The sequence below is a fragment of the Malus domestica genome, chromosome 11 (assembly GCF_042453785.1).
Source record: "Malus domestica chromosome 11, GDT2T_hap1".
Classification (NCBI taxonomy): domain Eukaryota; kingdom Viridiplantae; phylum Streptophyta; class Magnoliopsida; order Rosales; family Rosaceae; genus Malus; species Malus domestica.
In genome coordinates, this window is record NC_091671.1 from 39,676,403 (window position 1) to 39,690,762 (window position 14,360).

At 37.0% G+C, this 14,360-nt stretch overlaps 1 protein-coding gene and 1 non-coding gene across 2 annotated transcripts; one reads left to right on the forward strand and one right to left on the reverse strand.

The window, feature by feature from the left end:
• Positions 1-6,405: 6,405 nt before the first annotated feature.
• Positions 6,406-12,959, forward strand: LOC103449109 (protease Do-like 2, chloroplastic). Its single transcript, XM_029089241.2, has 21 exons — positions 6,406-6,723; positions 6,812-6,946; positions 7,049-7,099; positions 7,513-7,586; positions 7,674-7,737; positions 8,053-8,097; positions 8,204-8,311; positions 8,909-8,986; positions 9,156-9,222; positions 9,361-9,419; positions 9,550-9,649; positions 10,307-10,386; positions 10,730-10,786; positions 11,219-11,322; positions 11,450-11,537; positions 11,650-11,735; positions 11,843-11,867; positions 11,988-12,059; positions 12,168-12,218; positions 12,299-12,359; positions 12,445-12,959. Exons 1-21 carry the CDS (start codon positions 6,499-6,501, stop codon positions 12,687-12,689), a joined length of 1,875 nt encoding a protein of 624 aa, XP_028945074.2. The 5' UTR covers positions 6,406-6,498; the 3' UTR covers positions 12,690-12,959.
• A 333-nt stretch (positions 12,960-13,292) lies between these two features.
• TRNAL-AAG (transfer RNA leucine (anticodon AAG)) lies at positions 13,293-13,373 on the reverse strand. The gene has a single exon. It is a non-coding gene; the product is annotated as a tRNA-Leu (tRNA).
• Positions 13,374-14,360: the final 987 nt, after the last annotated feature.

Below are 14,360 nucleotides of genomic sequence, written 5' to 3' on the forward strand. Positions count from 1 at the left end.
GATCCTCCTCAGCAAGGTACTCAGTTTGTAGAGCGTCATGGATATGTCTTCGGATGAAGATCATAGCAGTGGCTTTTTCAGCCTTGCCAACAGGTTTATCTGTTGCTTCTTCAATAGCAGGACGCAAGTTCTTTGCAGTGAGGTGGAGCTTCACATCTTGAACCCACTTGAGGTAGTTCCTTCCAAAAACCTCCAAAGCGGTGAAGTCGAGTTTGTTCAAGTTCGACATGTTCCTATCACAAAATAGATGGACAAGATGTGGTTAATGTAATGGAGAAAAATCAATCCATTCACATAGGAGTAGAACATACAGGTTCTAATAGACATGTATTGGTTTAATTTTGCATGAAAAACTTCGGGTTTTCATGGGTGATATATTTAAGTGAAAACTTCGGGTTTTCTAACAAGGCATGTGTATAAGAAACTTCGGGTTTCAAAGTAATTATGAACTTCAGGTTCATATATTCCTGCAGGCAAACACAAATATATATGCAAACAAATATGCAAAGAATATATGCAGAGATATTGTATAATGATAAGTGAATTAATTTATTTTTGGTCTTCGGGGCCAAATTAAAGTGTGGGTGAAAATATAAAAACCCATATTATTTAAAAAAAAATTAAATAATAAAATCTCGGGGCCTAAAAATATAGGCCAAGAACCCTCGGGTGGGATTACAGGCCCACGGGGTGAGAAGAGGGGAATGGGCTGCTGTGTGCAGCCCTAAAAATTTTTTTTTCGTTTTTTTTTTTTTTTTTTTTTTGTATTCAATTATATTATATGCATGTATAATTTTAATGAATCACATATTTACGTTGATGCATATGCAAATAATAGTTTCAATGCATGTACATATGTAGGATTCAATTCATGACAAATATCAAATTCACATAATTGTAGCAATTTTGATTATGAAGCATACACAATTTATGTAGAATCTAAAATACGTAAAACGTAAAGTTGGGTCATGCATCATGGTGAATGTTCATGCTATCAGGGCTTGCAAAATATCGAGTTAAAAACCGTTGTTTGGAAAGAACCTGATTGCGTGATGATATAGATGAACTGGTTTGATGCAGAAAAATTATTTCTTCAATTTCGGCTTTCATCTTCAAGCTTGTATCACGTTCAACATAAGAAGAAAAATAAATTGAATCAATAACAATATATGAATTCAATAAAATCAAGATTTAATCAATTAAAAATAATTGAAACGTAATACTCCCCTGATTGTAGACGAATAAATTCTCTTTAAATTCTTCTAAGCACAGCGTGAAGAGCGTGCTGATAACGTGTTGTGGTCTATTTTATCTGACAGAGGGACTAGGGCCGGCGGCAGAGAGAGAGAGGAGAGAGATGTGTGTTTGTAGAATTGTAGGGGAATGTGTGTGTTGTTATCCCTCCTACATTGTGCCTTTATTTATAGTAGTAAAGGGAGAGAAGATATTCCTTCTTCTCCAAGTAATACAAGTTGTAATAGGAAAGGATAACTAGAATCAAATCTTATCTAGGATTTACACGATCATACTTAAACTAGGAATGTTTACAACAATTAGTTAAATATTGTGTTTTGTTTTTGGTCATGGAGATCAAGCGTCGGCTAATCATGGGGATTTGGCGTAATTAGACCGGCTGCTTGGCTTCAATGTGTCATATGTTCCCTTTGTTAATTGTTGGCTTGTAATTATCATAATACAAGAAGTGGCTAAAATGTTTGCATAATAGAGATTTTTTTAGTATGTTCGAAACACGAGAAATATTTCAGTTGTATCATAAATATGATCCGGTATATCAAGTGTTATAATATAAAGTAGTTAGACCCGCACTTTGAAAAATCTGTCCGGGAACACGAGACGGTACTCCTCATGTTATTATGGAGGGACACATAAAAAAAACTTTCATCTAATTATATCATAACATGTGGAGTACTGTCTCGTGTTCCATAAAAGATGTTTCAATGTGCCGAGAATATGACTAATACATCAAATATCATAATACAAGTGATTAAAATAAGATACATAAACAATCGTGATGCTAAATGTCAAACGGTTAAATAATTTATGATTTGATTGGTTTATTTTGCATGAATGAACATTTAGATATGGTACGAATTTGGATATGTACGAATTTGGATATGGTACGAATTTTGGAAATGAACATTTCAGATGATCTTGATGGTACGAATTTTGTTGCGGCGGACGGTCCAACAAGTGCAAATTTCAAAACATAGTTGCATTCAGCCTAGGTAGGTTCTCGTATAGATTCTAGGTAGGTTCCCATATAGGGAAAAGGATCTTCGCCATATTTTTTTCCTGGGGATCCTAGAGATCTTGTGATCCGGATCATCCATTGTACATTGTGCGGTCCATTTTCATTAGGTACTATTTATATTTAATTTTAAATTTTAAATTTTAAAATGATTTGTAACCGCATGATGTACGATAGACGGTCCAGATCACGGGATCCCTAGAATCCCTAGGAAAAGGATATGGCGATGATCCTTTTCCCCCGTATAGATTCTAGGTAGTTTAATGGGATGGGATTACATCTTTATAAACTAACATGAGTCATGTTAATGAGACTCTTTTAAAGTAGGACTTTCCGCCAAGGCGCCACCTTATGTTTTTGCACAAAGTTTTATAATGTTGGCATATAAATTGTGTAAAAAAACATGAGGTGGCGGATAATCCATATAGAGTCCCACTTTTGAGAGTCTCCTTAGCATTTCTCAACTCACATTTAGACTTAAAAGTTAATTAAGGTGTCTAAGACATGATCAATTGGTCTAACAATACAAATGTGGTAACAACATTGAACGCGATACATGTTTATGATGAGCAATGGCGCGGTTATGAGGATGTACAATCAGTGGTGAAGCTACGTGAGGGCGAGGAGTGGTGGCCGCCACTCCCCTCGCCGGAAAACACGCTTAGGAACGCTGGTTCAGCCCTTCCGCTCTCGTCGGAATACATGGCATAGGGAAGGGAGGAAGAAGCGGCGCCAAGTCGGGACCAACGAGTGAGCAGGTGCGTAACTACTACCATGGTGAATGAGAAGGTTGGGTATGAGTGGGCAGGATTCAGTTCGACAGAGGAGAGAGATTGATTGAGAAATTCGGGTTGGATTTGAAGCAATGGGATCTGCGGCATGAGCACAGGACGAGAAAGGAGAGAGGAGGGAGAGAGGAGAGAGATTGATTGTTTGGTTACGGGAGCAATCTTAAAGTTGGGTGTTTGGTTATAGGTTTAGAGGAAACTTTAAATGACACAAGATTTTATGTGATTGGGCCACATGTAATTTCAGTATATTGGATCCTTCCTGGTAAGGACCCAAGTATTATCCCGCTTAAAATACTGTGGTTTATTAACCCATTTCTTTCCTCTTTTTTTTTTTTAAATTCTTGTATGTATTTTTATTTGCTCTTTTAAGACTCTCACCGTATTTATCTTAAACTTTCACATTATTTATAAATATTGTATTACTATTTAAAAACACTGTAAATATTGTTTAATGCTTATTTTACGATAATTTAAATCCATCTAGGCTCCTGCCTAGATCTCACCTGGGCACCTAACTACTAAGTCCCAGTCCACTATTTGACTAGCGCCTAATATTTTTTAGGATCTAATCCTAACCAATTTAAGCTTCTTACATTGGCTTTGATATTATTGTTTACAACCGTTTTGGTGGAGAGACTATTTTCTGCTATGAATATTGACTCAAAACTTTGCATCTCCAATATGAAAGCAACCGCTTCGATTGAATCTTGCACTCTTTTGAATTTCGCCCCTCCCCTCCGCAAATCCTGGCTTCGCCACTGTGTACAATAGGTGTCTTTGCACAAGACTCTCAATCTTAAAGGCCCTTAAAAGATGATATCATCTACATAAATACCAACTTAGTTTGTGACAAAAAAAAAACTTCATCTTTTAGAACTTTTCTAGGTTCTGCATGTGAATAAGAGAAATCACTTTAATTTTATGTTTCTAGTTTGGTTCAGCTGGCTTTACGCTAAATATTTTTTGTGATTTTTGTTGATTTGAACTATAACTCAAGTAATAATACTTCATTTAGATCTCTTATTAATACAACTATAGACATATAAATTAGCTTTGTAGCAAGAGTTTTAATACAATGGCTCATTTACTATCTTTCACACATAATCCTAAAATCTCAAAGTCGACCCTGAAGATGAGTTTGAGAAACTTTTGTTAAGTTGTAGTTCATTATTACTATATTTATGATAATAGTAATGATAAAGAGACTAAATGTGTAGACTAAATTTTATAAACTAAATAACATCCTCTGATATATTTCATTATATTCGTTACTGCATACTTATTATTAGACAATGTATGCATTTTCTTAATCAATAGAGTAGTACATAAACATTTGTATCACATTTGTACTTAAAAGTGTATCACCAAACATTAAATATTCAACAAAAACGAAATTTAAATGTTATTACAACAACAAAAAACCTTATTGCATTAAGTGATCCAGCTGTATGAATTCTAATATGTCATTGCGTCCGATTTTGCGCCAAGATTTTTATGAGCACCAAGTCTTCCTAGATCTTCTTATATACTTTTTGTCCTGAACATCTGTCTCATAATCGCATCTTCTAACCAGAGTATTTTTAGGTTTTTGGTTCACATGTCCAAACTACCTTAATTGATTTTTTCTTATCTTATCTCCAATTGTAACCACTCATACTTTACCTCAATTTCCTCATTATTAATCTTGTTATTTATCGTGTGCCCATACATCCAACGAAACTTTTTCATTTCTACTACACTCATCTTTTGGAATGAGGATCCTCTTTGGATCCTTTAATCATATCCGTTTATCGTAAATCGTGCGACCAGTTTTCATTAGGTACTATTTGTATTTAATTTTAAATAAGAATTTTAAAATAATTTATGATCACACGATGTAAGATGAATGGACACGATTAGAGGATCCCTGGGATCCTCACAAAGGATTCTCATTCCATATTTTAAAAGGAAAACTAATGAAAATGATTTGAAAACTTTGAGTTTTAATCAAAATAACAAAAAAGTGTTGTAAATGAATAATACCAATAGTGACTTTTAGAATAAAAATGTCATTTTCGTTAAAAATGAACATTATCTGAAGTATTTCGTTAAAACTTTATATTTTAAATGTGTTGACGTTTCACCTCTCATTGGGTTTCCAAAATTTTCTTTTCAAAAAAGAAAAAAAGAAAAAAAAGAAGCATTGGCAACTTATTTTTCAATGCAAACAAAAATTATCAAGGCTAAGGTTAACGGAGGAGTGTTTAGCAGATGAGAAATATAAATATCTGAGGCACGTGGAAAATGACGGGAAGAGACATGAGCAATTAACGCGGTGATAGGGACGCGTCCTCCCAGCATGCGGGGAATTAATGGAAAAGTGGGCTCCATTACATCGTTAACCGCCCACGTCTGCATCGTCTCAAATTTCAATTACCGACCGGTGGCCCCACCGACCACCTGCAGATGAACCAGACCTGACAACACCAGGCAGTTCAGAACTAGACACGTGCGTAATGTCCATTTACTAATCAATTGGGCTATTGCGAGACGCAACCCTATAGCCTAGAAAAGAACACATCCCAATGCAACATCAACGTCTACTCGTAAGTGAGAAGTCTCAACTTCGACTCGTTTAATTGATGAATTCAATACTTAGTTATTATGTGTTTAGCGCTAAAAATTCATATCTTGGTTTTTAATCAGAAGCTAATAAATGCAAAGCAAGAGGATGGGGCTTAGGCCGAGGTGGGCATACGAGTGGCATCATCATCTTCAATGTGTCAAAACAACTTCGGATAAAAGAGATCTCGATTCACGCATTGATGAAGAGTGCAACGAGTTGCGATACTTGGTGTGAACTCACCATCAATTCTCTAAACGCAAGTTTCGTCCGAAGCTATTAGGTTGAGGGCATGTTTGCCTGGGCGTCACACAACCTTATGCGTCCCCTCGCTAAGTCATTTGCGAATGTACGGGGGAAATGGTGGCCTTAGGCGTGCTTCGGCTCACGGATGGCGTAGATGCCAAGTCATGGGCGTCAAACACCATGAAGCTGGCGAAATCAAATTGCGTAACAATAATTGGGTTCGGTTCGGTGTTTACTTTCAATGTGAATTAAAACCAGATCAAATCCGTAAATGGCAGTTGGTTTGACCAAAATTTATATGTGAAACTAACCTAAACCGGACCGTGCCAACCTCAAGAGAGGGCATCGTAACGACTCAAAATATTTTCGGACCCAATTTGACAACCCAAGTAACCACAAACTCAAGCCCATTTGTAATAGTAGGACCAAAAAACCCAAATATAAACGGGCCGGCAGTCTCCCAATTCAAACCCGTAGGCGCCAAAATTACCCACGCCCGAAAAAGTCCAATTATTTACGGATAAGGAAACGCAACTTCGTCTTCCAAAAACCTTCCTTTCAGCGGCGAGCTCCGAGCTTCCATTTTTCAAATGGCCGTTGCGGTCGGCAACTGCTGCTTCTCTGCGCTCACCTCCACCGTTAAAATCCGCTCCTTCGTCTCCGTCCAACCCTTCTTCGCCACGTGGCTCTGTTCCGGCAGCTACCAGTGCCAAGCTCTTAAGCCCGTCAGTCGGAGCAGGAGAGAACGAGCTTCCAGTTCGAGAAAAGGCTCGCCGTCGTCGCCTCCGTCGTCCGCTGATAAATATCAACCGGAGGTAAAATCCTAACCTTTATACCGCGCCGTTTGTGCGGTTATTTTTGGTAATTAAGTAGTTTGTGATTGTGTTGGGTTGGGAAATGCAGGGAGAAGGCGTTCCCAATAAGTTTAGCGGAAATGGCAGAGGGAAGAAGGGGCAATCTCAATCGGTGGCGTACAGAGGGTTCGGAGCGCAACGAAAAGAGCGGAAGGAGTCTGTAGTTAATCAGAAAGAGCAGCAGGTTTGATGATTGTTGCACTGAATTCGTTTTGTGATGATTCAATTTCGGGTTTGGAAAAATGCTCAGTGTTTGAATTTGAAATTCTGTTGATTTTCGATTCAGGTTGAACCGAAAAGTCTCCAGGATGCCGATTTTCTCAATGCCGTTGTTAAGGTAAATTTTGTTTACCCTTTTTCCAGATTAATTTGCAATGCATTATGTCTTCTGAGTAGTATTGAAGCCGAAAATTGTATCTTTGAGAATGTTTACGGGGTATAGTTTGTGCATAAGTTCATGTTTGGAGTAACATATCCGTATATCGAGCTTTGTGGTGCACGTTAGGTCGCTTAGATGCTGAGCTTTTCCAATTACTGATGACTATCTTCTCTTCAGTGTGTAAATTATTTTGAGCTTGGGATGTTGGTTCTTATAGAAGCTTGGGAATGAAATATCTCTTGTTTTGTCAAACAAAATATTTGCTATCCGTTGTTGTCCTGGTGATCTATGGGAGTTTGGTGTTTATCAATCCTATCACTTTAATATCAAAGTCTACAGATTCGGTTGGTCGCTAACAATTATTTGGTTAGGTTTACTGCACCCATACCGCGCCCGACTACTCCCTTCCTTGGCAAAAACAAAGACAATATACAAGTACAGGCAGGCAAGTTTTGAAATCTTATCTTGTTAACCCATTTCACTAGCCTGTGTGCAATTTTAACGGACTTATAATCTGAATCTTTCGATGCAGTGCTTTTATGATTGGTGACGGGAAACTCTTGACAAATGCCCACTGTGTTGAGCATTATACTCAGGTACTTTTCATCCTTAATAGTGAATGATTAGTAAAAAAGGGTACATTAGTATCATTTACTTAGCAGTTTACAAATGCAAAATTATTAAAAATTTACCTGGTCAGTGAATAGGTTTGCCTTTCTAAGCGCACTTGTCGGGCACATGTCAACTTTGGATTCAGTCGGCGTACACATTTTGTCTACCTTGCGTTTTATGTGTTTTACATTGAGGGTTTGGGGTCTCATTAGCACGGTCATATCTTTTTCTATAATACGTACTGATTTATTGTTACTGTTTTCATCATCATCATGTTTTTATTTTCCTTACAAATGCAGGTCAAAGTGAAGAGAAGAGGGGATGATACCAAATATGTGGCTAAGGTATTTCACCCTCAGAAAATTAATGATGTCTTGGAGATAAATATGATGTTGCAGCTTATTAGTAGTGGGGATTATGATTTAGCTTTACTAGTGACTTAATTTGCAGGTTTTGGCCAGAGGTGTTGATTGTGATATAGCCTTACTTTCAGTAGAAAGTGAGGAATTCTGGAAAGGAGCAGAACCACTCCAATTGGGAAGCTTGCCACATCTTCAGGTATTACTCCTGTCTCTTGGAGATAGTGAGTTATTCTGTACTATTCAATGCTATCTACAATTTGGTTATATGCACTTGTAATAGCCCTTGCATCATCTGGAAGGTAAATTATCGTCAGGATATCATATCTGGTTAGTGTAGATACTAACATGAACAGAGGACCTTTCTGAGAGTTGGGTTAGTTTAGATGTGTTAGTACTTAGTTGAGATACTAATTGTGGATCATAGAGGGTGTGACTGCAAACATTGTGTGAAAGTTAATTAACTTCTGTCACATAATTTCAGGATTTCAGAAGGCACGTGCATCCCCTCTATCCAAATTTTTATTGAAACTATTAATATGACAAGATAAACTGACCACCCGCATGTCGAAATCTAGATTTAAATTTTCAAGTGATGTTACAGTAACTAACAGAAGTCACTCCTTATCGTACACCCTCAAAATAATGTCAGCCCTTTCAGTTCTGAAACTGCAGAAGTTGATGTTGTTATACAAAGGTTTAGATTTCTACATTTCGGAATTTTCTACAGCTCTGCTATTAGATCATTTTGGTTCGTTCCTTTAAAGTGTTCTATCTGTGGCTTTTATATGGACAGGAATCAGTGACTGTTGTAGGATATCCCCTTGGAGGGGATACCATTTCAGTAACTAAGGGGGTTGTATCGCGTATAGAGGTTGGTTTTCCCTACCTGAATGTAATTGTTTGATTTGTTGCTTCTTGTTGATAGATATGGCTCTGATATTCAGTTGATGTCCTTAAAAGATAAATATTCCATCCTATCTAAACTGTGCTACACAAATATGCGGGATCGAGTTCTTACAATTTAATAACTATATCCTCAGGTTACATCATATGCTCATGGGTCATCTGATTTGCTGGGCATTCAGATTGATGCAGCAATAAATCCTGGTCAGTCTATAACTCAAATTTACAAGTATAACAGTCTCTTCTTCTGAAAGTTATTTAGGTGCCTCAAGATTACCATCGTTCTTTATACATTATAACCATTTTTGTCATAGCTATTGCTTATACTTTGCTAGATTGTAGGTAATAGTGGTGGCCCTGCATTCAATGATAAGGGGGAGTGCATTGGTGTGGCATTTCAGGTAAATTTGTTGGCTTGCTGTCAAAGTTTGTTTATCCCTGCTTACTTGGTCTTAGATTTCTTAGCTGTATAGGCAATAATGTGACATGAAAACTTTTATTTTATATGATTTTAAGAGACAATTCCTTTAGGTCTACAGATCTGAGGAGGCTGAGAATATTGGTTATGTCATTCCTACTACAGTTGTGTCTCATTTTTTGGATGACTATGAGAGGAACGGGAAGTACACAGGTAATAAAGTCTTACCAGCTTTCATCTGTGTGAAGGGAAATTAGTTGATGCATGTGGTATATGAACTTTGGATTGTATATGACTTCGACTTGTGTTGAATTTTTTGTACACTGCTCATCAATGCTCTTCCAAAGTATCAAGAAAGTAGAATTATAAATATCCCATATATTGTATATAGGAAATTTAGATTCATGTATATCTGTAACATCAACTCAGTTTGCCGACTTTCATAGTGTCCCTTCATCCTTGAACCATGGTTCTAGTAACTTGTTTTGGTTACCTTGTAATAGGGGTCTTTTCAAAGGATTAGGTCGTGCTTCCATTTTTCTTTCCTGTCATCTTGTAAATGTCATGTTTTCTGTAAATATTATCTTCTTATGCGTGCACACATGCCTCTATCCATATATGAATATATGTTATACTTACATGTGTATTTTTCTTGCACTGTGACTAAGTGCCAAGTGTTATGTAACTAAAGCAAATGATCTGAATACCTGTTGAACTTGTCTGTCTAATACCTGCTGCTTTCTTTGGTGGCCTGTTAGTATTACTGCTATATTTTCAATTAATTTCACCTTTACGCTTCTTATTATGATTGAAGCTTGACCCTGCCAACTTATTGTGGACTTATCCCAATAATTTGGCTTTGACTTTCAGGTTTCCCTTGCCTTGGTGTATTGTTGCAGAAGTTGGAGAATCCAGCATTAAAGGCGTGCCTGAAAGTAGAGTCTATTGAGGTATGTCTCTTTGTCTGGTCAAGTGTTTCTTGGATCCGTTGGTGTAACCGTGTCAGTAAAAGTATGTATAATATGCGCAAAGCTTTCATCAACTAAAATTATTTCTTGCAATAAGAATCAGAGATGGATTGGAAGTGAAAATGTTTTCATATAATCTTGTGAGCAAGGGAATTGCAAAGGCTTTCAGTCAAGGGCACATGAGGACCATGTAAAGCATGCAGGATTTTACTCAAGTAGAAACTAGAATATACTATCAGGCCACGTTTCAACACGTTATTATAACGATGGCTTAGTAGCTATTGATTTTTCTTAGGCTTGTCCTCATCACATCTGGTTTGTGCAGGGTGTACTGGTCCGAAGAGTTGAACCCACTTCTGATGCACATAATGTATTAAAGGAGGTATGTTGGCTATTTGAATTCTTGAGTGATTGCTGTAGCTGTTTGTAACTCTACTTGTTAAACAGTCCACAATGGAATGGTTAAGCAACTTTTTGGTGCTTCTAAGCTACAGCTTGTGTTACCATTAGGTTTTAGCAGTATCATATTTTCACATATCTTCGAGATAAACGATGAAACGGGAGCGGAAATATGATGTGAAAAACTATTAGAACCAGAAATAAAGTAACAACAATCGCATGTGTTGAATGGGAAAGGTTCTTAAGCTAGTTTTGAGGAGTCAAAAGCTAATGATGTATGAGAAGTTGGAGTTAACTTAGCCACATTTGCTACTACTAGAGTCTGTCGTTTCACTATAAATTTATTGGAATTTAAAGCACACTGAACAACTTTGAATCTTTTATACGAACTTTGATGGTTCCTGTGTTTTTTCAGGGGGACGTCATTGTAAGCTTTGATGATGTTCATGTAGGGTGTGAAGGAACAGTACCCTTTCGATCAAATGAGCGCATCGCATTCCGCTACCTCATTAGCCAAAAGTAAATCCCTGGTTCTTATACAAGAAATTCAGTTAAACACTGCATTTGTTTTTACTTTCTGATTGTTTCAGTAATTGCGTTCATGTTACAATTTGTTCAAATATGGGTTAACAGTGCTCCTATACAGATTTGCGGGCGATGTTGCAGATATTGGTATTATTAGAGCTGGAGAATATATGAAAGTTAAAGCAGTTTTGCACCCACGAGTGCATTTGGTAAGTAGAAATTCGGAGCTTTTTGCGATGCCATGAAGTAATTATCATCAGTCCCATAATTTATTTAAATATCTTGATACTGATTCTTTCGAGTTCTTTGTCTTCCGATAAGGTTCCCTTTCATATCGACGGAGGTCAGCCTTCTTACTTAATAATTGCCGGTTTGGTGTTTACCCCCCTCTCAGAACCACTGATAGAGTAAGTCGTGCTCGTTTCTGTCACTCAGAAACATGTGCAATTATCTTTTTACTAATAACCTCTTGTGCTAATTATAAACTCACCATTTCTTATGTTTCTTTCTGCAGTGAGGAGTGTGAAGACTCTATTGGGGTAAGTTTCCACACGCTCTTAAGCACAAAATTCACGTTTAGCTATTTCCTTTTCGTTTGCTAACCAGTATGCCGCTTTTGGTTTGAAAATTGATTAGTTTTTGGTTTCCTTTCTGGTCAGCTTAAACTCTTGGTGAAGGCGCGCTACTCCTTGGCTAGATTCAAAGGGGAACAGATTGTAATCCTATCACAGGTTAGTCGCGTAGATTTTCCTTGAGCAATGTGCGTCAATGTGGAGTTTGTGTTGTCGTTTCTCTGTATGTTATTGGAATTTCTGTTCTCATGTCTTTTGCGCCGATAGGTCTTGGCAAATGAAGTAAACATTGGGTATGAAGACATGAGCAATCAGCAGGTAAGTTACCTGTTTGTACTATACGACTTTTACATCTCTCCGCCAACGCTGCCCAAACTAACAGAAGAAATTGATCTCAGGTTTTGAAGTTAAACGGAACTCAAATAAGGAACATTCATCATTTGGCCTACCTCGTAGATTGTAAGTCGTAATGTCCCTTCAAATACTTCCTCTTCACTCTATCGCCCCACTCCAGTGCTCACGGTTTTTCTGTGCTCTCAATCAGCATGCAAGGACAAGTACTTAGTCTTCGAGTTTGAAGACAACTACATAACCGTTTTGGAAAGGGAAGCAGCTCTTGCTGCATCATCCTGCATTCTCAAAGACTATGGGATTCCATCCGAAAGATCTTCCGATCTGTCGGAGCCCTACGTGGATTCGCTTGGGGACAACCAAGCAGTTGATCAGGATATTGGAGACAGTCCAGTTTCAAATTTGGAAATCGGGTTCGATGGAATTATTTGGGCATAAATTATCATTGCTTACATCTTGGAGAAGCAGAAGCTATCAGTAGAAAACTAGAAAGATGGTGGTTATGATTCGCCGGCCAACGACTATTTATCGATTGGCTTCTGCCGCGGCGGCGCAGCCGTTACAAGGTGTTCGTTTTTGTAATTTCTTAGCAAGTGTGACATTTTTGATAATTTGTATCCATAAGTTGTTGCTTCAGTTAGAGTGGCAAATATTTCTTGTAATTGAATTATTTACTGTAATAAAGATAATGAAATGCCATTTATTATATATTTTGAAATTCAATTCAATCAAAAAATGATGTCTCAGTATAAATATTGTGATGCTGGTTTTTCAGCATTATATTAGTACAGTGCAAAGGAAAACTAATAAAAAGGGTTTGAAAACTTTGAGTTTTAATGATAAGGACAAAATAAAGGGTAAAGTGAATAGTATCATGATTGACTTTTTAGTGTAAAAATGTGGTTTTTCGTTAAAGTGAACAGTACCATGTGCTTTTCGTTAAAGTTCCCACAATGCAAAGTAAGGTAAGGCTGCAGACGATAGACATTTCTCCTGACTCTCGCAACCTCCAAAAAGAAGGGAAAAAAATGAAAAACAGAATGTTGAGAGTGGGATTTGAACCCACGCCCTTTCGGACCAGAACCTTAATCTGGCGCCTTAGACCAACTCGGCCATCTCAACATTTGATGCAAGGCTTCTGAATTTACATATATATATATATATTTCCACGCAGTTGTTGCTTTTGATATCTTTACGACATTGTTTGATCAAATTTTTTTAGTATGACAGTTAAATTACCACATGGTGTCACTAATTTGAATGTATTACATAAGTAGTCTGTGTGTTTGATATGACATGAACTTACAGTATAATATTAATAGTTAAGTCCATGTAAAAGTGAGATTGCCTATAGACATTGGACTCTATGTCATCTTATGTTTTTGGCAAATGTTTTATAATGTTAGACAGGAATTGACGTTTAACTATAAGGTGTTAGAGAATCTTACTTTTAAGATAGTACCCCTCAGCATTTCTCATTTCCCTATAACTAATTCATAGACCTAGAGGTAAATGCAAAATGATGTAAAATAATAATTTAATAACTCATATTACCTATTGAGATTTAGTTGTATATATTTTATTCAAATCGTGTTACATATATGCCGTATTTGAAATTATCACTGGTACCACAACGTACAGATATTAATCGAACAACAAAAGGAAGCTGCACTTTCAAAAAGGCGGATATTTTTTCTCACCATTTTCAAGTGATGGTGATGTTCACTATCTTATTTATCACCGTTTGATAAGTTTAAATTTTGAAATCTCTGTAGTGGACAAACACAAATCTTAAAATTTAAATTTATCCAAAAATAACAAATAATAAGACTCGAGGGCTATGAGCAAAAACCCTTTTAAAAAGGGAGCAAACAAAGAGAAACCACATGATCTGCTAAGCTGTCTGTCAATATGTTTCCAAAATACCACAGCCCATTAGTCTACTTTCTACACACATGCTCACTCTTTCTTCATCATCAATAAACCAATTATTATATCTAATATTCTACCTGCTACCGGGATAAAAATATGCTTAATGGCCAGAAAAGCAGATCCATGATCAGAATATTATACACAACAAACCCAGAGACTTCGACCCAGAACAACAAT